Below are 23126 nucleotides of genomic sequence, written 5' to 3' on the forward strand. Positions count from 1 at the left end.
TTTTTGCATCAACGTGGTTATTTCCTTCAGGGATAATCATAGATTATCTCTCTTTCTCTATTGTTTTGCATCTCAGCAGTTCACTAGAAAACAATCAAGGGAACGAGAATTCCAGGGAATCTTTTGTCCGAGAGCGTTTAGTCTTGTGGCGATTGGAAGAGTCGGAGAAACGTCTGTGCCAGAGGGAAAGAAAACCATGAAAACCAGCACATTTCTTTTGGTTCCTGCACCTATTTTAAAAAGCTTTCCATTAATCTGAGAGTCGATCTTATTTTAAAATTGATGTGATATGTTTGGACTATTATTTGGCTTAAGTCAATAAGCCGGGGCACATATAGGATCGCAAGATTGTAGTCCAAGACAAGCAATTGTGCATGTATTATTGTATCATTTACTGGTCATAATGGCCAGTAAATTGGACCAAATTGTGCCTACATCACCAGAAGACGACTGTGGATTCTGTCAGAGCCTAAAAAGTCTGCTTCTCATTGTCAGGTCATGTTTTATTTTGGGTATCAATGTCCAAATAAGTCTGGTAGCCACTCATAAGATTTGAAATCATCTAATTTCTTTTCTTTCAGATCTCTCATCCTCTCCCTCCACTGTAGTATATTAAAAGACAATAAAGACATAACTGCTAGAAATGACAGAAATATAGGTTCCCTTGGATACTCCTTTAGGCAACAACCACTTGTTACATCTTCTAAAATGTCCCCCGTGATTTATGAATGCACTGAAACCGTGGGTAATAAATCAGGAGCGTAGTCTAACACATCAGTCTTTGGGTGTGTGCTCGACATTCACTTGCTGCTTGGTTGTACAATAGCAATGGGCTGCACACTAAAAGTAACAAAACCACTAATCCTGGCTGATGTGTACCATATGTGCTGGATCCATTATAGCTTCAAGTTTTAGTCAAGAGTTCCTTACCCAGACACTATTCGAAGCCAGTAGGTTAGTTGATTAGATTCGTGGCAAATAGTTATTACGTAAATAGTTTCCAGATGTCCCATTTGATTCTTGCGAGGTGTTTTTGTAATGTAATCCAGTTGTAAAAGTCAGCTGACCCACTTATCGAAATGAAAGTCAGTAGCTGTCTGTCCTGTCGTTAATCTATGGGGGGGGGGATTTTGATTACCCACCACTTCCCCATGCCTTCCAATACTAGAATAATTTAGAGGTCTATTTTCTATCTATTATTGCCCAAGTAAACTTGATACAAGTCAGGGGGTAAAAACATTAGCAATCTACTTCACTGCCACTAGTACTACAACACCATACATGTTTATTTTAATCCTTTTTTCACATTTCACATGTTTTTATACGGTTACTTGTACTTGTTCCCAATCTTAGACGAATTCCTCTCTTCCTCCGGAGTGGCCCTTATTGAAATCCTGAGCAAAGCGTCTGCTGCCCCGTGTCTAGACAATAAAGTCTTTTATAAAGCCTTGAGCTTCACATCCTCTTGCTTGGGATGGCGAGTGAAAGTATAGTCAGCTGTTGCGGCCAGGCATATCAACTCAAATCCAACCATCTTTCAGTCCAGACTGTCTCCAGCTGTTCTGTTTCTTTATCTGTTTTCATTCTCATTCTGCATCCATCCATGGTCCCCTGTCCCTTGATCTGGTGACTTCCCCTACTTGTTGTTGGATATTTCATTTCTCCCTCCTTCTTTTCCCTCCATCTTTTAATTTCTTTGTCTTCTTTGCAACACTTGATATAACTAACTTGATAATCGTGTGTCCATTGTGGGCTCTGAGAATGAGACTCACATGTTTTTAACAGGGCATTGCCGCAGAACAACCACTTTTAATATGTAGGAAGCTTGATGGTATAAAGCTCCTGTTGCTCCACAGTTCTGGCGATCACCTCAAGTTTAAAGTCTCTAGGGTGATGTCAGTGAGTAACGAATCATCACTGATTGACATGGTGGGGAAAAAAGTACAAAAAGAAGACTTGGGTTGTTAAAAACCCAACCCTGGGGGAGGATTCTCCTGTAAAAAGCTGGGTGTGAATGTCTGAAACCCCTCTATGCTCCCCTCTAACCTCACCTGACAGCCTAGTAAACACACCCGAGTCCTGTGGACTGAAATGAGCCATAAACTGCTCATGCCCTCATCCCCCAGAGTGATGGGTAAAAGAGCACACCCTCAATGGGAGACCAAATGGTTAAGTTGGGTGGGGTGGCAGCTGTTTAACCCTCAGCAGCACACTCATGACTTCAACTTCTGCACAAAACAGGATGCATAGCGAACAAGGGGGGAAAAAAACCTTGCTGGGCTGGCAAAAAAGTAGGCAACACAAACTCTGAAAGGACATCCCAACTTGTACCCAATTGGTCTCCAACCAACAACAACACTTGCTCCATCCTCTCAGTTCAACCAGTAAATGTCCAAGGTGCAGCCTTGGGGGAATCCGACAACACTTCCAGACCGGGTTAGCACTGTTGTGAACAAATACAGAGCCACTGAAGCTGTGGACGATCATCAGACCTAGTCACTGGAAGAGCAGAAAGACGTCCTCGCCTGGCTGCATGCAGACCACTGACACCAATTGGAGAAGCAGGTAAAGATGATCTAATCATTCTTTTGTATTAAATCGGTTTGAGAAAGGGGGACTGAACAAAGCTGCATTTTCAGATCTGGCTGGATAATTACCATCAAAGGTAATGATACCTATTCATCATTGAGGTAATACAAAAAAGTTGTGAAGTGAGGTTGAAAGAAGGCTTTGATGGTGTGGAATGCTAGTGTATCCACTGTAAATTATCTTTTTGTCTTTTGTTGTTTAAGTTTATTCTTGGAATTACAATGGTTGAAATCAGGATCGAGATTTGACACTTTTGTAATGGGCAAATTCACAATCATTTGACAAACAAGCTCACGCATGGAAATCGTTGAGGTAAGAAAAAATAAACTGCTGTGTTAAAAGTTTCCAAAATGACACATCGTGGAAAGTCACAGTTTATGCCAGACGTGTTTTTTTTCCCCCCAATACTTACCCATAAACACAGTTACTTTCTCATCACTGGATGCAGAAACCCATGCTCTCCCAAATGTTTCTAAGTCATCCTGCAAAACCAATGCAGGGCAAACACAACCCGTGGTGTAATTAACATAGCTGGCTCAGACACAAAGCCCCTGGCAGGAAATTAGCATTATCATATTCCTCTGCATGTGTTTCCCTTCAGTCTGTCAGACAGATTGTGACCAACATTTGTTTTCAGTTATAAATGTTCCATTCTGCAGAGATCTGTAAAGCCTGACTCATTTTCAGCAGCTGGGATATTTAATTGTAAAGGTTTGAAAAGATTATTAATGGCTGTTGTTTTTTTCTAATGAGAATGTAAGAGTGTCCCGTGTGTGTGGGCAAATAAATGATTTCGATCAGATCACAGCCAATTTCAGTTAAATCGAACAAAGGCAAAAACATAGCTTGTTTCTTCACACATTGTTAATTGTACTTTCCAACTTTATTCGCATTTCTGACACCTTGGATAAGTGTTTGGTTACTCTCACTTTTCAAGTGCTTGTAAAAAGATAGATGGGCCCACCCAATGCAATTAAAAGTGTTGCGCTAGATTCTTATCAGATGGACAACTTGACTCTTTCTTTATTTAATGCACAGAGCTTTTATTAGGCTGCTGGGCCAGTAGTAGTAGTAAAAGGCTGAGTGGAGGCGTATTCTCAGTGTAGAGGTTGCAAGCCTTCTGTCCTGTTGCTTAACATGTGGCATGCTAAGTAATTGTGAGGTCAAAAGCCTCAGCAGTTTGACAGCAACCAGCCTCATGCTCAGAAAAGGGCCTTTTTTTCTTTACTATGAGCTCAATCATATTTCTATACTTAAGAAACTAGAATTAGACATATCTGTAAATGACCAGAAATGCTGTCATTAAAAGACAATTATGAGAAAAATGGTTGGTAAAAAATAGAATGTGACAGACAAGTTTGTTAGGACAGTACAGCGACTGATGCAAATGTGGGTCTATTCATCTAAACACAGATTTATCTTTGACTTACAGTTCAAATAAATATCACAGGAATGATGTGTAGGGGAATGGTCACTGTTCACAAATGCACTTTGGCAGAACACAGGAGGAACGCTAATGGGCTTTCTTGGCTGATGGCAAGTGTTGCGCCTATCCTCACACAAGTCAGCTAGGATTATCCTGTTGCATTCAAGTCTTTGCCGTCATTGCTGGAAATTAGCACAATCTCATTCGGCAAATTGAAAGGTCACCAAGCGTGACACTAGCTAGCTACTGCAAAAACAATTTGCTTGACCAGCGTTCAGTAAAATCTCCTCAGGTTAAGTTTGACCTCCCTCCCCTAACACCATTACCTCTCATGTCTGGACCTATAGTACATCATCTTCGTGCTTTATGCTTTACCTTTAGAGCCTGAACAAATTAGATTCCCTCTTAATAATGTAAACTCATCACAATCGAAAACACTTTTCCTGTACTTTGCCACCTTCATAACATCTTCCAGTTCCTGCAGATCTTTTTAGCAAAACATCAATGATCATCAATGATTTCATTCCAGTATCGAGTACAATGAAGTCATTGCGTTGCTGCCTTCCCCCTGCTTCAAGGTGATGCTGCTGGAACTACTTGAAAGGAGTTCAACTGTGGCCATGAAAGGACAAACATATTTATTATACTGTGTCTATACAGTATATATATAAAAATCCTGTGTCAGCTGAATTCTTTTCCCCATTATGGGATATATGCGTTAAAATTTCTTCCGAATAAAAAAGTCTACACTAGTTTACTTATTTGACACTCAGACATGCAGGCAAAGATGGACTCTTACCGAATAGACTCCAAACTCAAGTAAGTTGTGCATTTGGAAACAATCTTCTGTACATTGGAGTTGTGCTGAACAATATTTCTGTTATTTTTGTTTATCCACACCGTCTGCAGTCAGAGCATGTGGTCAACAGGATGTGGTCTGTAAGACTCAATCAACTAGATTAATTAATTGATGGCAACCGCACAAAATTAGCACAGAAGCGCAAAGGTCAGCAAGGAATTGGGGATTTGTGAGTGGGGTTAAAACGAGATCAAGCATGCAACCAATGGTGGAATGGTTGTACTTGTGGAAGTCAGCATACAAATAACATGTAGGCTTGCATTAGCCTGCTTCAAAGTGGGCCAAGTCTCAAGCGCTGAAAAGGCTTAGTACACTATAAAAGGGATTATGACCTCTGATCTTTGCAGCATCTGATTGGTCAAAAGAAGCTTTGGTGTCATCATGACTGACCGTCTGGCAATGTTAAATGAAAAAGCTAGTGGTACAAATACAGGTTCGTGAGAGGGACAGCGACATCATTTGCATCAACTTGACTTGAAGGACAGGCAAAAGGAAACTTACAACGCTTAAGGTAAGATGAGTTTCTGGAAGGAAACTAGAAGTCATGTCTGAGTGATAGAGTTGGTATGGGATGATTTGGTAGGCATTTGTCCTGGTACTTTGGTGACATTGTTTAATATTTGTGCAAGCATGAATCGCACTTCTGTGCAACATCCCATTCTCTTGAGTTGGGTCAAGAAGCTTTGACCCCTGCACAATGAGAGAACAAGGGCACACATCTCAAAGCAGATGTGTCTGTTTTGTCTTTGAGGTGTGCCCATCCATGGAAAACCATGACCTTCACAAAATGAGATCCAGACAAATGTGGAGTGTATCAAAAATGTTAACAAGCACCAGATGGCGGCTGAGAGGAATCAAGAGGTTTAAGAGGTGGATGGATACTGTAGAAGTAGAGCTGAATTTGGATTTTGTTCCTTTCTCCTTTCTTGGGTTTTTGTACTATCGTGTCTGTTATTTCACTTTTCCTCCTTTACCCCTGTTAGTGATTATTACCTTCTTATTTGCCTTTTTTGAACTGGGGAAATAATCCATCACTCTTCAATTTAATATGTGCAATGCTTAGCCGAAATGTTTGTATACATGCATTTTACATTAAAGTGATTGAAGAGTTGTGTGTAAACTTTGCACTCTAAGCCTGATGAACAGTGTGCATGACGTGCAAAGACTTTAAGGTTGGCCTAATGCATTTAAAGCTTACCTGGGTCTGCATCCTGGCTTTGGAGCTTTACCTGTCACTGGCAGGCAAAGATCTGGGAAAAGTAGGCTACCATGATCTTTTGGCAGCTACCACTGGATTTTAATGATTATGACATTAGTGGTAGAGTATGCGACACAAGCTGGTTGTAGCCCATTTCTTTGGCAAATGGTAGATTGGTAGGCCTTACCAACCGAGTTGTTTTCCTAGAATCACCAAACAGAAACAGGATGTTATCAGCAAACTCTATATATACAAAAGAACTCTATATCTTGTATGGGTCATCGATTAGAGTATCGTCCTAATTCTTCAATGTCCCCTATCCTTTCCGAATTATATCGTCTTATCTGATCCTCTTTACCTTTGATATTTAGCATTCAGATGTCAGATGTATTTACTGTTTGTCTTAAGGCTACTGTAACACTTATGCAGGTGTTTGTCTATAATATTACTTTTTCTCCTTTTCTATCGTAGATTTCATAGCGAGATGGCACATCTCGTGAGACTCCTCTGCATCCTGTTCGTGGTTGGGTCAGTTATCGGCCAGGACATGCCTTATGAGGAATATATGGCCCAGATCCAAGCCTGCCCTCAAGAGTGCCGCTGCCTCCCCAACTTTCCCCGTGCTGTCTACTGTGACAACAAAGGCCTGAAGACCATCCCCAAAATCCCCCCAAACACATGGTATCTCTACTTGCAGAACAATTTAATAGAAGTTTTGTCACCTGATGCCCTCCGTAATGCCACACAGCTGCGATGGCTGAACCTAAACCGCAACAAAATCACAAGTGAAGGATTGGAAGAAGGTGTCCTCAAAGCAATGTCTCACCTGGCACACCTGTACATGGATGACAACCTCTTGTCTTCTGTGCCATCACCGCTGCCAGCCAGCCTGGAGCATCTACGTCTCTCTCGTAATCGTATCTCAAAGATCCCTGCTGGTGTCTTCATTGGTTTGGATAAGCTTAGCCTCCTGGACCTCCAGGGGAACAAGCTGATGGATGATGCTGTGACTGAGGTGAGCCTGAAGGGTCTAAGTAATCTGGTACAGATCAACCTAGCCAAGAACCAGCTGATAAGCATGCCTCTTGGCCTACCACCCACCACCTCTCAGATTTTCCTCGATGGCAACAACATTGAGAAGATTCCTGCCGGCTACTTTAAAGGTTTGCCCAAAGTGGCATTTCTGAGGCTCAACCACAACAAACTTGGCAGCAGTGGATTTCCAAACAATGTATTTAATATCTCCAGCATTTTGGATTTGCAACTGTCCCATAACCAGCTGACTGAAGTACCCGTCATCCCCCCAGGCCTTGAACACCTTCACCTTGACCACAACAAGATCAAAAGTAAGTTTGTGGTATTCTCTGAAAGCATCTACTGCTTGTTCACAAATGATGGTGATTTGTTTTAGTTGTAGATGTAAGTCTTGTAACCTTGATTCCCTTTGGCTTTTTTACAGGTGTAAGTGGCTCCAATATCTGCCCTGTCTCCATCGATGCTGTTGACGACTCTATCAATGACAGTGTTCCTCGATTGCGCTACCTCCGACTGGATGGCAACGAAATTAAGCCACCAATTTCGAGGGATGTTATCCTCTGCTTCCGTCTCCTGACGTCCATTGTCATATAAGGAAAGGAAAAACATCTACATGTCAACGTCAAATTTAAATTTCCCACAATCAATGACTTGGCAATTTGAATACTGGTCTGAAAAAAAGACCTGGAAAACCTGATATAACAAATAGTGACATGAGTAATACTTGCATTTTTGTGAATTATTTTACACTAGTTGGCATCAACTTACTCTATTGTTGTGTCTTGAGAAAAAAGTTCCAGGGAATTTTAAATGTTCAGTAGAATTTGAATTAAATCCAAACGTAACAACTTAAGGAACTGATGAGTTAGGACCTGCAATCTGTTGACCACTAGTTGTGCCTTATGTTGTTGTGAACATCTGCATGTAGAATAAAGAACCAAAATCTATTACAACACAGCATGACAGTGATTTAGGGGGAAATATGTATTTGTGGCATGTGGATTTCTTCGAGGACTTATTGTCATTATACCGTTTGGTTTATTTCTGTAGACTTCAAACCAAATTAATGGTCTTGTGTTTTTGTTAACTTTACAAAATTACTCTCTTTTACTATAACACATATGTTCTGTAGGTAATTTATTTCTATTTAATATTGTTTGAGGAAGAATTGTACAAAAATACAAATCTGAGAGTCCTGTCAATATCCATGGCCAATATTCCTTAATGTCTTGTATGCTGAAGAATGCCATCTCTCTTTTTTTTAAATTCTTGAATGAAAATTAAATGAACAAGAGATTTAATTTGAATTTGTCTTCAATTTGAATAAAACTTCTACAAAATGAAAATGTTTTGGGTTTTTTTACATCTCCAACACGGAAATATTTGATTATCATTAGATAGTGAATATACAGCAGATCATCATTCATAGAACATCATCCATGATCAGTGGAGTCCCATTACATGAGTTGTGTAGCTATGAGAGAAATGTTTAGTATTTTTTGTCTTGAATGACTCCCACACCCTTCAGAGTTATGAAGCAACATTACCATGAAATATTATGCAAAGATTTCTTCCTACTCGCAGTCATTTGTTCCTCTCCTCAAATATTTGTGGAGTCCAGATTAGGCTGATTGAAAGGGCAAAAGATTTTCAACACATAATCCATGTTTCTGCTGGCACAAACATGGCATCCCATACCATTGTCTATTATCACATGAATTGTCTTCCTCATGCACAATGCACTCTGTCATATATTGTGGGCATCAATCATTGTGTCAAGGCAAAATGTTATTCAATTCCTTCTTGGCAGAAGAAAAAGCATGAATAAATCCCATTTTATGCAGGTGCAGACAATTTCTGGCAGTCCTTTTCCCCTCACTCATCAAAAGGTCTAGAGTTACCGTCGCAGTGAGAGGAAGAGGTGGGCAGGTTGAGACAAAGTTGTGGCCAAATAAAGCTGGCGGGATGAAGGTAGCCAGTAGCCTCCTGTGTGTCCTATTATTCATTTTATCAATGGTCACTAACGACAGATTGTGCACTGTGTATGTGCATCTCTTCGAAATTAACTCTATCTTTACAGAACTGTAAAAGAACCGCTTGCCTTGCTCTGACCCCAGATCAGCTCATTCCCCAACATGTCAAACTATGTTATCCCACAACTGAATTCAGATCTGTAGTTGTCGCAGAACATTTAGCAAGTGACAGTGCAAACGGAAAGTAGCTTCAACCAAAAAGGGAGGGCGGAGGCCTTATTCCAAGTAGGGACTTCCTCTCAGCACCATGCTAACACAGGCTCCTCACAGAGATCCCATTGTGTACTAGGGCCCATGGATCCCCCCATACATGAAAGCAACACATGCCAAAGTTTCTCCCCAGGAAAAGTCGGACAAATATTTCAGTCTGATTGAGCCGCACTCTTATGAAAATAAAGGATACTCTTGTTAGGGATAAAAAAAAAAGGTATTTTGTCACTGGAGCGGCCTTTGCTCTCTCTTTCTGTGTGTGTGTGTGTGTGTGTGTGTGTGTGTGTTTGAGAGGGTCGTGCATGCCGGTGTACAGTGTGGGGTGGGTGCTCTCCGAGTGACCAAAAGCAATCTGCTCTGGTCCAATCAGTCTCAGTGCCTACCTTCACACATAAGCGGCAGGGCACTCAGGTCTGCCAGAGCACACAGACCTACACATACACACACCAACACATTTGTCACATTCACACACACACACACCTTTCACACACTTTCACACACACACATACCCTCCCTCTTCAAGGCACCCTGCACGACCCCTCACCATTGGCCAAGTCCCGGAGCCCTCAGCATCTCCATCACGGCTGAAGGGACCATTCGGGAAAGCAGGAGACAGAGGTAAGTGTTGTTGGTACTGTCTTTAAGCTGGTTCAATGGCTCTCTGGTGAAGGGGATTAGTCAGGCGAGCTCAACTAACCCCTCCAAAAAGTGCCGCTCAGGGTTTGCACTGGAGCTTCTGGTCAATCGGTCGGTGAAGCGGCTGCTTATTTTCACTTGAGGATTTGCTTTGGGGGGCTTGCAGGTGTCTGAAATCTGGATGTCTTTGTTATCCGTCAGCAATAGTTGTGATTGTGAAATGTTGGCTGGTGGTAATATGAGCTTCAGTAGGTGTGGGTCTCCGACAGGTGGTTTTTGGATTTGTGACAATCTCAATGATCATGACTTATTTTTCATCTATGCCAGCCAGAGCTTTGTTTTTCTGTTTTAAAGATTTTGCACTTTTCTGTTCAAAATACCTCCTCAAATGTAGGAAAAAAGTGATGAAAATCCTACTTGTTGTCATAGATTCACTCTTAAAAAATAGTCATATGTTTAACTTTTTTTTCTAACCAATTTAAATTCTTTGTCAACTTCTTTGGTGGAGGGGTTTCAAATTCCTTTAACTTTCTTGTGGGACAAATGTACTAACTTGCTTTGCAACAAGTAGCAAAGGGACGTCTGTCAAGTTTGCTCGTGGCTTCTGAGGGAAAAAGGTAGAATCACTGGATATCAGGAATGCCCAACGTGGAGCCAAACATAACACAGAGGTAGTCCGGAGGCAACACTCATACACACATACACAGTGTCCACACACTGCACACTGTGATGGTCTGTATAAAAGCACACCTCTGTCTCTAGCATAGTCCCTCTCTCAGTGTGGCCATGCTGGACTTCATGGCCTCATGATAGAAAGTCAGTTCAGTGGTCATCTCGCCTTTTTTCATTCGGGTTCACTGTGTTCATGTTGGGCATTTTAAAGTGACAATGAAGGAATTGATTTGCATGCTTACTGTAACCCCATCACATCAACAAAGAGTAGATTGATGACTTAAATAACTCAGGGAAGGTGGGGTTTTTTTTATCTGTCCTGAAATAGCAGCAGAGGTGACACAATCTTCTCTCTCTCTGAAAAGATAGGTGTGTTAAGATAGTTTGTGAGAGGATGTGTCTTTCCAAGTGTATGCATGTGTGTGCGTGTGTGCACGTGCGTGTGTGTGTGTGTGTGTGTTTGTATGCGCGCGCATGCGCGTGTGTGTCTGTGTGTGTGTGTGTGTGAGCGTGAGCACCCTCACTGCTGAATGAAGCTTTTCCTCGCAGCCGTAACTCACTGCCATCCTGTCCACAAACCTCGGTGGAATTTGGAGTTTGAGTGCTGAGACATGCAGCGACCGGGCCTCATAAAGCCCCTCTGTAAAGGGCGAGGGGTCGACTTAGCTTACAAACTCTCTCTCTCTCTCTCTCTCTCTCTCTCTCTCTCTCTCTCTCTCTCTCTCTCCCTTTCCCTGTCTCTCTCTCCCTCACTCTTTTCCTCACACTCTCCATCTAACCCTGAGGGCCAACGTCTTGTCCACCCCTCTCTCCATCTAGCTCTTTCCTCCTCGTCTACCCTTCCCTTGCTCTCCATTTCTCTGCCCAGGCCTAGAGGACTTTCTTCAAACTCTTCTGCAGTTTCTCAGGCCTGCAGCGTTGTGGCTACACCTGCTGATCGTTGATCCCCAAGATTAATGTCTGGGATGCCAGCCAATTAAGTGACAATTAAATATCTAATCTTATTAACGCTTCGCACTTGTTCTTCACACTTTATGAATTTCAATCAACCTCGCTAAGCTTTAGCAGATCTGTGCTGCTGAGGATAATGAGCAACTATAGAGGTCAGGGCAGCACGAAACTCAGCGAAAGTCATACCTGCTAATTTTACATTCATGTAGAAGAGGAAACTCTCGCCTGTGCCCTCATTTCACATTTGCTGCCAAAAATTTTTGCTGCAGGATTCTGCCAAAGCCTTTTTAGTATGATTGGAAAAAATAGTCCCAGCCAAAGACACAGGAATTCAAACACTCCTTTAACAGTGTTTTATTGGCGATGGAGCAACACAAAATCTCTGCTCCTCTACTAAAAAATACAGAAAAGTCAATTTCTTCAAAGGTGTTTAGCTCTGCAGACTAAAGAAACCGTCCCCATGGTTCCCTATCAGATCAGCTGTGACTTCTGACCTTTGACATGCCACAGGAAAGCACCGATTTAAGCCAAGATGGCTGCTACCCAGAACGGTGAGCATCTGGCTCAGAGAGGCAAGAGGCCCTCATATTTTGATCCCTTGAGCTGTCTGCACCTCAGTAATGAATTCACTGTCTTAGACAAACCTTTGTCTGTAGGACTATAGAGATGTTATACTGCCAATATTATAGACTGTCTATGAAGAAAATATCATAAAGACATGTCCTGTTGAAGTGCATCCGTGTGGAACTTTATGTAATGTCCTATGTTCTAAAATCACACCTGTTTAAAGCTGATTATCTGAAACAGTTCCACAGAGTTTGCTTCAAGTGAATATTTTGCCAGATAAATTGCAAAAAATAACAAATTGGAAAAATTAAAACTCACCTGCTGGAAGGTAAATTTCCATACAGTGTCTCACAGCTCTAAGTCTTTTAATGGTTGTTCCCTCTTTGATTTTACGCCTCTCTGTCCATGTCAAGGTGGACTATGAGGATGCTCGTGCGGCTCGTGTTGGGACTCTTCGTCCTCAAAGCGGCGGAGGCCAACCCTAGATTTTCCCGACAAGTGGACTTGGACTCATACGACAGCACCAACTACGATGTGGATCTAGACAATTTAAATTTGGAGAACCCGGATATCTATGACTATGAAGATGGGCTGACAATCGACGACCCTCAGGTAAGAAACCGTGTAGGTCAGAGACCCTTTTGGTGGTTTTTGGGGGAATATCAGTGAGTCCCTGTGGATTCATTTTAGTTTTCATGGGTCATTGGTTTGTTGCCATTTATTCGACTCAGTAAGAAAAAACTTTGCTACCTGCCAAGCCTGGAATGGCAGAGCAGGATATCTACGATTCAGTCCCTTAAAAGTCAGATATTTCTCTCGGGAACTGGTAGAGACCAAAAGCAGAGATAACAGAGAGTAAGTATTGTCCTGACAGTCACTAGAAACATGACTTCTGTATGACCGCTAATGTAGATGGGTTAGTGGGCAACTGTTTGCTAACAGGTTTGCCGTATCAACTTATAGTTATATGTAGTCACAAAATTGTTATTGCAGATTTAACTGATAACATTTGTGATGTAAGATTTATGCAACATTTATCCATTCATCAGTTGAGTCGTTTGACATGGTCATTATTGTACTTTACAGGAAATATACGTAATGTTGAATGATTTCTGGAAACGTTGCGGCGACAGACAGAAAATACAGAGGACATCACATCAACACAATTTACTACGAACCTCTTAAACCATACAGGCTGCTCAAATAAATTCCTCCAAAATACAGATTTTCTTCAGGTTTCACAAATCACAGCTGTGAACTGGCGGGTTTTTGATCTGAGGTCACCGGGTTCATGGAGCAGACAGGTAGCATGCTGATACCAAAAGGAGCCATTTGGAAATCAGGACAAACTGCAATTTTACCCACTATCGTGTCCAAAACATTCCACATTCATACCTGGGCCAGACTCCATTTTAACTCACATGCCCTAGAATCTTCCACTGACTGAGTCCCTCTGTGCGTGGATATTTATTTTTGCCTCATTATTTGCCTTTAAAAGAATCAAGAAGGGATACATCGTTTAATCAAAAAGGCCTTTTTTTTCATTCACATATTTCGTTATTTAGGTGTGGTCAACTCTTAAAAGCAAAACAGTTGCCTGCATGATTTTACACAATTTATTTATTATGTATATTTCTGGCAGTGACAGATAAAGAAGAAACACAGACGGAGCATCCTCTGCATGTATTAGTTTCCACATAATCCTTTAGCAAGTAGATGTCAATGAGCTGCTTGCTAGATAGCTGCCATGTGGGATGGTTCCTCTGTAAGTGTAACCTGCTGTTACTGTTTAGTAGAAATGTGTTGCACAGAGGGAATGGCCCGCTTCGAATTGAGCAAAACCCAAACACTGCAGTGCCCTCCGGCTATTAAATACTTCTGTCAGTCTGTCCAGATCCTGCTCTGCACAGCAGTTTTTACAAGATGAACGTGGCAGAGGGGGATACTAATGTGAAAAATGGATTCCAGTACGCTCACATTGAGTGTGACGTGGCAAGTCTGCAGGGCATGCTGGGATGGCAGAGCAATGGCAGGATGGCACGAGGCAAATGGCACCGTCCACGTAGGATATTCAACATGCTTCCTTCGAGCCAGTGCCTCAAGTCAGACCCGATATGGATTGCGCTCACGCTGCTGCTCTTATCTTAAGATCTATCCCACAAAGATATAACAGGATTCTGTAGTACTGACAACATCAAGCAGGGGATTTTTTTCCTCCACAGTCATAAAATGTGACAACCGCAGTCCTGTGCCTCAATTCCAAACTGAATTTAAACTACGCAGAGCTTTGCAGTTGAGTGTTGTACGTGACAGTGCTCTCTGTGGGAGAGTTGTCATGTGTCCCTCCGTTCATGACACAGCACATTGCATAAGAGTGTGTGGCAGCAGGAAGAGGAGAGACGATAATTAGAGTTACTCGAATCTTTCTCACACTGTATAAAACACGCATTCATAATAAGCACACTGCAAAGCTCTTGTCATTTTGTTTGGTTGAAGACATAGTTAAAGGTGGCAGATGACACATCTCCAGACAGACTTTGCTGTTTGAGAAGAGTAAACTGGATTTCATTCACACGTCAGATGTCAGGGGAGAAATGGAGCGATGATGAGCTCTGTGCCTCTGGAATGCTGAGACTTCACTTTCCACCTCCAGCTCTTTGTTGGTGTGTCTCTCCTTTCTCCTCCAGGCTTCTCTCCTTTGAGGGGAGTAGAGGCTGATCGAGCGTGTTATGTAAGCAAAGTGTCTTCAGACTGCCGCTTTCCAAAGTCTCTGCAAACTCTTTAATCACAGACTTTAGAGATTTATTCAAGCATCTCTTTAGTTTGATGCAGACATTCAGACTGCCTTTCGTCATTGTCCCTCGAGTCAGAGCTGAAACAAACTGGTTTGGTCAATTGCAGCGGCTGACCTGGAATTTTTAAACTTGCTCCGTACAGATGCTGGACAGGTTAAAATTTACACACGCACAATAGACGTCGCTGACATGATCGGCGACGTCTTCTTTGCGCTGCTTTTGTGTTGAATTATTTTGCGTTGAGTTATTTTGTCAAACACTATGTTTGAGCCTTATCGGAACGCCTCACTCGGGGGAATCTTGTCCCTGCATTTGTCTTGTTGCGAGTTGGATGGAGAAGATTGAATCCCCGCGCATGACTGTGTATTAAAAATGAAGCTACAACCTGCAACCAGCTCGCTCAGAATAGCCAAAAGAACGGAAACAGGGGGAAACAGCTGTTCTCTGTCAAGACAAAATCTGCCGATCGGCGTTTCCAAAGCTTTGCCAGATTAGCCAGGCCTTTTCATTGGACTCCAGGCTGGTGCTATTTGTGGGTGTGACCAGCACTTTAGCAAATAACTCTTTTCTTTTGTTTGCTGTTAAAGATGCAGCTGGTGAACCAGCGATACCAGACATACTTTGCCGAATGCATCTACTGACTGACATGCAACATACACGGCAACAACTCAATTCGGCTTAGGCTTGACGCTTGATGCTCACATTGAGGGTCTCTCCCTATGCGTTCTGTACTCCTGTGCAGTTTCCAGATTTATTTTATTTTTTCCCCCTGTATATTTGGTGGCCAGCCTTTCGCCGCTTCTTTCCCCTCGGGTGTAAATATTTGCTTTGGGGAAAGGGGGGGAAATGAAGGGGAGAGCTGCAGTGAGCTAACTCTGTGCAAGACATTTCAAAGGCCCACCTTGTTGAATCCCAAACTGTGCCCCTGCCTCGCTTTAGTGTAAAATATCTCTTCATTGCTGAGTTTAATGTGTCTGCATTACATTTTCTAATCAGTTCTACTTCTGATGACTTGAAGCTTCTTCTCAGTTTGACTTCGTCTTCTGGACTTGCGTTCACTTTGATGCATTTTGGCTCCATTGCATCTGATCACTTTGGTTGAAAGTAGCTGAAAAGACTCAAATATGGATTCTTGCAGCTACCATGTGTCTCTTGGTTCCACAAGGACCATTCCCTTTCAGGAGGATTGAGTCAGCCCTGTTGGGCGTGAGAGAGTGTCAGGTATTACCTGTGGTGGTGTGTGAGGGTTCATTGCCCTCGTCTGGAGGATGATAAAACTGCACTGAAACATCAAAGGAGAAGAAAAATGCAATGACTGTAAATGCAATTATAACAGCAGACGGATATAGTTGAATCTCTTAATGAAGGAACAAAAAAAGCTCTGTAATTCATAAAGCTCAGTGGGTTAAAAGAAATGTCTTTTAATTTATTATCCGGCATGATACTTAAATGCTAGCCCATTTGATAAACAATAGTGCCAAGCCTTTATTTACTTGATATTTTTAAATATGCACCATCTTCAGCTTGTCTGAAAAAAAACCTTTCACAAAGATTAAGAAATCGGAGTCTGTCGAGAAGTTATACTTGAAGTATATCCATTACTGTTTAGTTGTGTCAGAGATAAAGTTTGAAAACAAAGCTATTTTTCTCTGTGACATATATATGATATATGATATTTCATATAAAGAAGATGTTTCGTGCAGAAAGTGCTCTCTGTTGGTATTGGCCCATCAATCCTGAGTGTCACCGTGGTCATCTGTTGCTACTCCATAAAGGTCCTCTGTGACTTTTTTTGAGAGTTTCCATCTGAGTAGTCACTGCTGTCTCTGCTACAGTCTCAACACTTTGCTGTCATCTGCTGGTGGAGCGAGGAAGGTCATACTGTAAACCTGGCGCGCCGGGACCAGTGCTGATCTCCCCTCGGTTGTTGTTTCAGTTACATGTCAGCTATAGTTGAACATCCATTTTCTTTTCCTTTTTTTCGATTATTCATTGTAAAAGAGAGAGGTAGAAGAGAGGGGAACGGGCAAAGGAAAAGGATATACAGGATCCCAAAATTGATTTGAAACAAGGATGTCACCCTGCCACTGAGCACTAGACTACCCAGATATCCTTTAGGTTTATGACACTGTCTTACTGAATCCAGCACCTAACTCTTGAAATAAAATTTTGATTGTTTTCGCTCATATTGTTTCTTGTTTCCAGTATAATGGTGACAAGTGTCAAAAATTTATTTTAACTTTAACACTTTGCTTAGGTTGGTGCCAAATAGAAAATGTGATCAGAGAGACTGGTGGGAACATAAGTGCTGGACTGAATGGCTCTGTTGTTGCTGCTTGCAGGGAATAAATAAATAAAGTATGTTAATGTGTTAAATTCTTAATCAAGTATTGTAACTGTAGTGTTGTGAGCGATTTGGATTTTAAACATTTCATTTTCCTGCTTCCTGTTTAATTTTCCTGTTTACTTACTGACTGTCAACACCATGCACACATAAATGCCAATGTCTGTCTTGTGAAGTGACTTCGCTGTGGGACAACTTGATGCAGAAGTCTTGCTGCACAACATATTGGCTGTTCACTGAGTTTTTTAAACTAGTTGTGGTGGGAACTATGGGAATTAATTTTATAGTTATATACAGATATGTTGTGCCTCATATGATTCACGTGTAGCTGTCCAGAGCTCAAATTGATCTTTAGCAGGTTTTATATCGTGTCCATGACTCAGTATTTAGTGTTAATGTCTATTAAGTTACATTATTTTCTGTAATTTTCTAATAAACAGTCTTGAGATGGTAAACTACATAATGTTTTTACAAAAAATCAGTTTTCTGAACATTCTCTGAAAACTACTGGCACACTTATAAATTCGAGATTGCGAGGGAGTCAAGTGTCAACTATTTTATTTTGTAAAAGAGCAACACTTCTTGGTTTATATTCTTGCTTCTTGGAAAATCAGCAATCAGGATGAGCGAAATTGGACGTCCTTCTCGGACCAAATCTTATTTTTCAGTTATTACTCAGTGCTCAAATCAGAATTCCCTACATTTTTGACTCACTGCTGCTGTCTTTCCCTCAGATAGAGATTGGAACGCTGGCCCCGCCTGACTATAGCTACCCTGTCCCAGAGGCCTCTTTGGAGGAACAGGAAGAAGAGGAGGAGGAGGAGGCAGAGTTGCCCCTGAAACCCCAGCTCATCCCTCAGGGTTCAGGGGGATCTGGGGTTCTCATGGGCCCAGACACACAGAAAGGTCTGAAAAATCACATACATTTAGGTCTGCACACCCATAAACATCATGTCACTTCATACCCCAGTTCACTCTGTTTGAGAGGTGGACCTGCTCTTCTTGGGGCCTATGGATTTGTGGGAGCAGCATTACCCATAATTAACAAAACAAAGCAACACTAATCTGTCCTCAAAATGTCTGCATCCTTAACAATAAACTTTTCCATTGCATGTCTTCCATTTAACTTGCAGTTCATGTTTAAATGTGTTGTGTTCAATCATTGTGTCACCTACTACTGAACCTAATCACGATTGTCAACTCCAAACCTGATTAATGATCAATTTCTGTCTCATCTGTCTGTTTATTAATACCTAATCTTGTCTCTAACAAGAGGTGGAGCTGCGTCTGACGCCCATTGACATCCTTCATGTCTCCGGGGATTTTGGGGGTTCCGTTGGGTCTGGGGCCTCGGGTGCTTCTGGGGCTTCTGGGTCTGGAGGCTCAGGAGATCTACTGGTCTCTGGCGGCTCTGGGGGTTCTGGTGATATTGTTCTGATATCTGGAGCCTCTGAGGAGCTCCTTAGCTCTGGGGGATCTGGAGAGTTCTTATTATCTGGGGATCTCTTGATATCTGGGGATCTCTCAGGATCTGGGGATACCATGGGATCCACAACTTCTGGAGCCTCTGGGGACATAGGCTCTGGAGGTTCTGGGATTTCCATTGAACTCCCTCTGGGCTCTGGAGGGTCTGGGGACCAGTCTGGTTCTGGGTTCTCTGGAGACCTCTTGATCTCAGGGGCCTCTGGAAGCTCTGGGGCTTCTGGGGTCTCTGGTGAGTCCGGGGACTTCGGAATAACTTTGATTTCTGGAGGTTAGTACCTTTGCAGAGCAGATGTCTGTTGTGATGATCTGTGTGGTAATAACCTGTTTCACTGTGTGATTTATGTTGATTAATTGCCTCAAATTCCATTTAACTGCTTTCTTTTTAAATGTAGTTAAATGTCGATCTTACTTATTGGTTCTACTCAATTTCATTGTATTCGTTTTGCTCATATTCATTCCTCCTAACATCCTGTTTGAGTGTGATTGATTGATTAATTGGTTGATTGATTGTCTATCTCACCCCCAACCTCCTAACGTCGTGTCTCCTAACCCCAACCTTTGGCTCTAACAAGAGGAGGAGCTGCCCCTCATTCCCGACACTATCCCCCAAGAGGCATCGGGTGCTTCTGGGGATTTATCGGGAGCTTCAGGAATCTCAGGGGCCTCAGGGGATATTGGAGTTTCTGGAGACTTAGGCATCTCTGGAGCCTCTGGGGCTTCTGGTGTCTCTGGCTCTGGAGACGCTGAGGTCCCTGAGGTAGTTCTGGTCCCTGATATTGATAAAGGTCAGTATTTACTCTAGCTTTATGTGAGATGGATTTAAAGAAAGTGTAAAAGAAATCAAACTCCATATCTCAAATGCCAAAAAATACCTTTTGACTATTGCTACCACGAGAGCGCAATGAGCAACAGGCACCTTAATATATTTTGGAAATGGAAAGGTTTGAACAGGTCAAGATTTATTACAGGATCCAGCTCCAGCTCTGGCGCCTGCAACTGAAGAAGAGATTCCAACTTTTTGAGCAATTATTTGAGATATTCACTGCAAGAAATACTTTTACATAAATGTTTATACCAAGACCAGTGTGGTGACCTGTCCTTGTAGCCCATCATGCAGCAACTGAAACTCCAAAGGTCAAACTGATTTGGAACGACTTCCCTTAAAAGGGATGTTTATTCTTTTCTAACACTCATTTCATTGTGTACCCACCCTGCAGATCACATTTCATGTCATTAACACCAAAATGACAATTCCATTTAACCTCAATTCATCAACTAAATGCTTAAAAAAACAATATATTAGCAGTGTTAAACTGATGATATACTGTATGCAACTTATCACTGCGGCAAACGGTGGACAACTGATTGCCAGACTTCCTGTTCCATGTCCATGCTCATCTAACCTGTTTCTTTAACACCTAATCTTGTCTCTAACAAGAGGAGGGGCTGCTTCCGACTACACCAGAAACCCCTCAGGAGGGTGCTGGCGGTGTAGAAGGGTCAGTGAGCTCTGGATTGCCAGAGCCTGATGAACCAGACGAGCCTGATGAGCCTGTGGTTGACACACGAGGTCAGTACTGAACAAAACAGGGACAGCATTCGAAGAGGCATCATATAAAACCTCAGGTTCCCTTATTAACTTGTCTGCGAGATCCTGATGTCCTGAATCCTAAATTTGATTGACTTAGCCCTGTGGATTAGAAAGTCTTGAGGCTTTCAGGGAGGTTAAGGCTTATTCCAGGAACTACCATCCATTTTCCCTCCTATTTTTCATATTTGACTCCATCCCTCTCCTTTTCTACTCCCTCTTCTTCTTCTTCTACTACTTTTTATCCGTGTGCTCCAGGTATGCCCACTTGCTTGCTGTGCACATGCCTTGGTGGTTCGGTCTACTGTGATGATTTGAAGCTGGACAGTGTGCCACCTCTCCCCAAAGACACCACTCACTTCTACGCACGCTACAACAGAATCACCAAGATCAACAAGTCCGACTTCGCTTCCATGAGTATGTTCCCACCAAGTTTGAATGAAAATGTATGAATATTAGACCAGGGGTGTTCAGAAGCACATGTAAAGGTGAATGTAATGCATTTTCCTGACTGATGTTGGTGTGAACCATTAGTGAACGCTGATATCAAGTGTCTTAGTGTGTCTGCTCTCGTCTCCCTCCAGACAAGCTGAAGAGGATTGACTTGACCGCCAACGAGATTACGACCATTGATGACAAAGCATTTTTGGGTCTGCCCGAGCTGGAGGAGGTGGTGATCCGAGAAAATCACATCACACAGCTGCCTGCTCTGCCCGAGACCATGACCCTGATCGATGCCAGCCACAACAACATTGGCACCAAGGGTCTTCACAGAGAGGCGTTCAAAGTACGCACGCCGTCTTTACTTACGATTACTGTCACACAGTAAAGCCTTGAATTGTGGGGGTGAATTTTCTAGAAAGTGATGAAATAATGAATCCATCCATTCATCAGTTGCAGTGTAACTGGAGCCAGTGGCGGCTGACATTGGGCGATAACTAATAGACTATTGGAGATATTCTTGAGGTGGTTTGGAAACAGACATTACATAGTTTGTACACCAGGGAGCACTGTGTCTATTCTTAAGTCTTGCAATGCATATCTTGCATTGCATCATAGGCTCCCACACACACACTACACTGGTGCTTAAACTGGATTACACACCCAGTATTTTGAAAAATAAATTGTGTGATACTGATAATGATAAATAGAGACGCATTGTCAATATAAAATATGTTGTAAATTCCTTAAGGTTTCTTTCAAAAAAAGGTGATCAATATCTTTTCTTCCCTGTATCCAGGATATGACTGGCCTGCTGTACTTGTACCTAACAGACAACCACGTTGACTACGTCCCCGTGCCTCTACCAGACAGCCTGCGATCTCTACACCTACAGGTATATCTGCTGTGGCCTCATGTCTCATCACTCCCCACCACTGAAAAACTAAAAGTGAAATTGGGTTATATCACATCATGTGTCTTTTGCTATATCTCCTCCCGCAGCGTAACAATATTCAAATGATGCACGAGGACACATTCTGCAACCTGAAGGATTTCAACTACATCAGGAACGCGCTGGAGGACATCCGTCTGGACGGCAACCCCATCAACCTCAGCAGGACCCCGCAGGCTTACATCTGCCTGCCCCGCATACCCATCGGGGATCTCATTTAACACACACACAGACACACACTCTCACACTCTTGCACGAATGCAACCACATGCACACATCTTTGTACATAATGACACACAAGACCACACACACACACACACACACACACACACGCACACACATGCAGGTACCATTTGTTCACTCTCCAATCAAGTCAATTACAACAGCAAATTTTAAAGTGTCAAACATGCTGCTGATGTACACTACAGATCAGTCGAACTTTGCTTGGATATTTTCATAAACATGTAAATTATAAGTCAGACTCTGGTGATCAAGCACATATACACAGCTCTTACCGCTCCTTTTCCTTTTCCTGTTGTTCTGACTTCTTTGCCAGGTATAACACAAAAGTGACTCGACCATGTTATTCCCTCACCGACCACAATGCATGTATACACACACATACATACAAATACACTCACTCACATACACACAAGAACTTTGTCAAAAGCCAAATTCTTTCCGCACCTTGATTAAGTGACAACAAAAGTTGACCTTCAGAGAAAATCAGTTTATTAAAAAACCCTCTAACAACATGTATGTTTCTGTTTATTGTTTGTACAAGACTGGCAAGAAAAGAAGAAAAAAAACAACGACCAGTAATATTGTTTAAAGATGTTTGTTTTGTAAAAAAAAATGTAATATTAATATTAATGACAAATCTAACACTTTTGGAAATATTTACTAGCGTACACATATTGAAGCTGGAGCTTAACTAAAGGTGAATTGAATATCTAATGCAATAAAAGAAGCATTTGAATACAATCATTTGTTGTAAAGTCTGTACTGTAAAATAAAAATATATATTCTGAAAAAATATTAGATTTTTTTTACATGAACTGCAATATTTGGTATATTACATTTCACAAAGTGATGTTTTAACCAAAACATCAATGCCTATACCAAAGACTCTAATGTCTAGAGTCAAACAACTAAAGACTATTGTTTGATTTGGGCGGGGGGTGTTGATTTTGATTGTGGATGGGGGTCAAGAATAATGCTAATAGCTTGCTATTGTGTGCTCTGTATGGAATAACCACAAGTGAATAAAGTTGTTTTGAAGACCTCTCTGATCTAGGGGTGGCTCAACGTTTTATTGACAGCACACAGGTGTAAGTATATCGGG

General features: G+C 42.0%; 2 protein-coding genes across 4 annotated transcripts; both read left to right on the plus strand.

Annotated features, from left to right (window-relative positions):
• Window positions 1-5282: 5282 nt before the first annotated feature.
• On the plus strand, window positions 5283-8453 carry kera (keratocan). The gene is made up of 3 exons (XM_035621389.2): window positions 5283-5385; window positions 6544-7418; window positions 7532-8453. The coding sequence occupies exons 2-3, from the start codon at window positions 6557-6559 to the stop codon at window positions 7699-7701; spliced, it is 1032 nt and encodes a 343-aa protein (XP_035477282.2). The 5' UTR covers window positions 5283-5385; window positions 6544-6556; the 3' UTR covers window positions 7702-8453.
• Window positions 8454-9715: 1262 nt separating this feature from the next.
• epyc (epiphycan) lies at window positions 9716-22600 on the plus strand. Of its 3 annotated transcripts, XM_035646539.2 has the most exons (10): window positions 9716-9968; window positions 12590-12788; window positions 18050-18221; window positions 18589-19068; window positions 19373-19585; window positions 20239-20370; window positions 20647-20805; window positions 20973-21175; window positions 21629-21724; window positions 21832-22600. In XM_035646539.2, exons 2-10 carry the CDS (start codon window positions 12597-12599, stop codon window positions 22000-22002), a joined length of 1818 nt encoding a protein of 605 aa, XP_035502432.1. In that variant the 5' UTR covers window positions 9716-9968; window positions 12590-12596; the 3' UTR covers window positions 22003-22600. The 3 variants fall into 3 exon arrangements, with proteins under 3 accessions (XP_035502432.1, XP_035502442.1, XP_035502451.1); XM_035646549.2 differs by lacking the exons at window positions 18589-19068; window positions 19373-19585 and having other exon boundaries at window positions 9718-9968; XM_035646558.2 differs by lacking the exons at window positions 18589-19068; window positions 19373-19585; window positions 20239-20370 and having other exon boundaries at window positions 9719-9968.
• The last annotated feature ends 526 nt before the right edge of the window (window positions 22601-23126 follow it).

The sequence above is a fragment of the Scophthalmus maximus genome, chromosome 12 (genome assembly GCF_022379125.1).
Source record: "Scophthalmus maximus strain ysfricsl-2021 chromosome 12, ASM2237912v1, whole genome shotgun sequence".
Lineage (NCBI taxonomy): Eukaryota > Metazoa > Chordata > Actinopteri > Pleuronectiformes > Scophthalmidae > Scophthalmus > Scophthalmus maximus.

Excerpts from the sequence above, each read along its gene's own strand:
- epyc (XM_035646539.2), top strand. The coding sequence starts at position 12,597 with ATGAGGATGCTCGTGCGGCTCGTGTTGGGACTCTTCGTCCTCAAAGCG. Across the intron at positions 21,176-21,628 it reads TTCACAGAGAGGCGTTCAAA|GATATGACTGGCCTGCTGTA; the intron begins GTACGCACGCCG and ends CCCTGTATCCAG. Across the intron at positions 21,725-21,831 it reads TGCGATCTCTACACCTACAG|CGTAACAATATTCAAATGAT; the intron begins GTATATCTGCTG and ends CTCCTCCCGCAG.
- kera (XM_035621389.2), top strand. The coding sequence starts at position 6,557 with ATGGCACATCTCGTGAGACTCCTCTGCATCCTGTTCGTGGTTGGGTCA. Across the intron at positions 7,419-7,531 it reads TGACCACAACAAGATCAAAA|GTGTAAGTGGCTCCAATATC; the intron begins GTAAGTTTGTGG and ends GCTTTTTTACAG.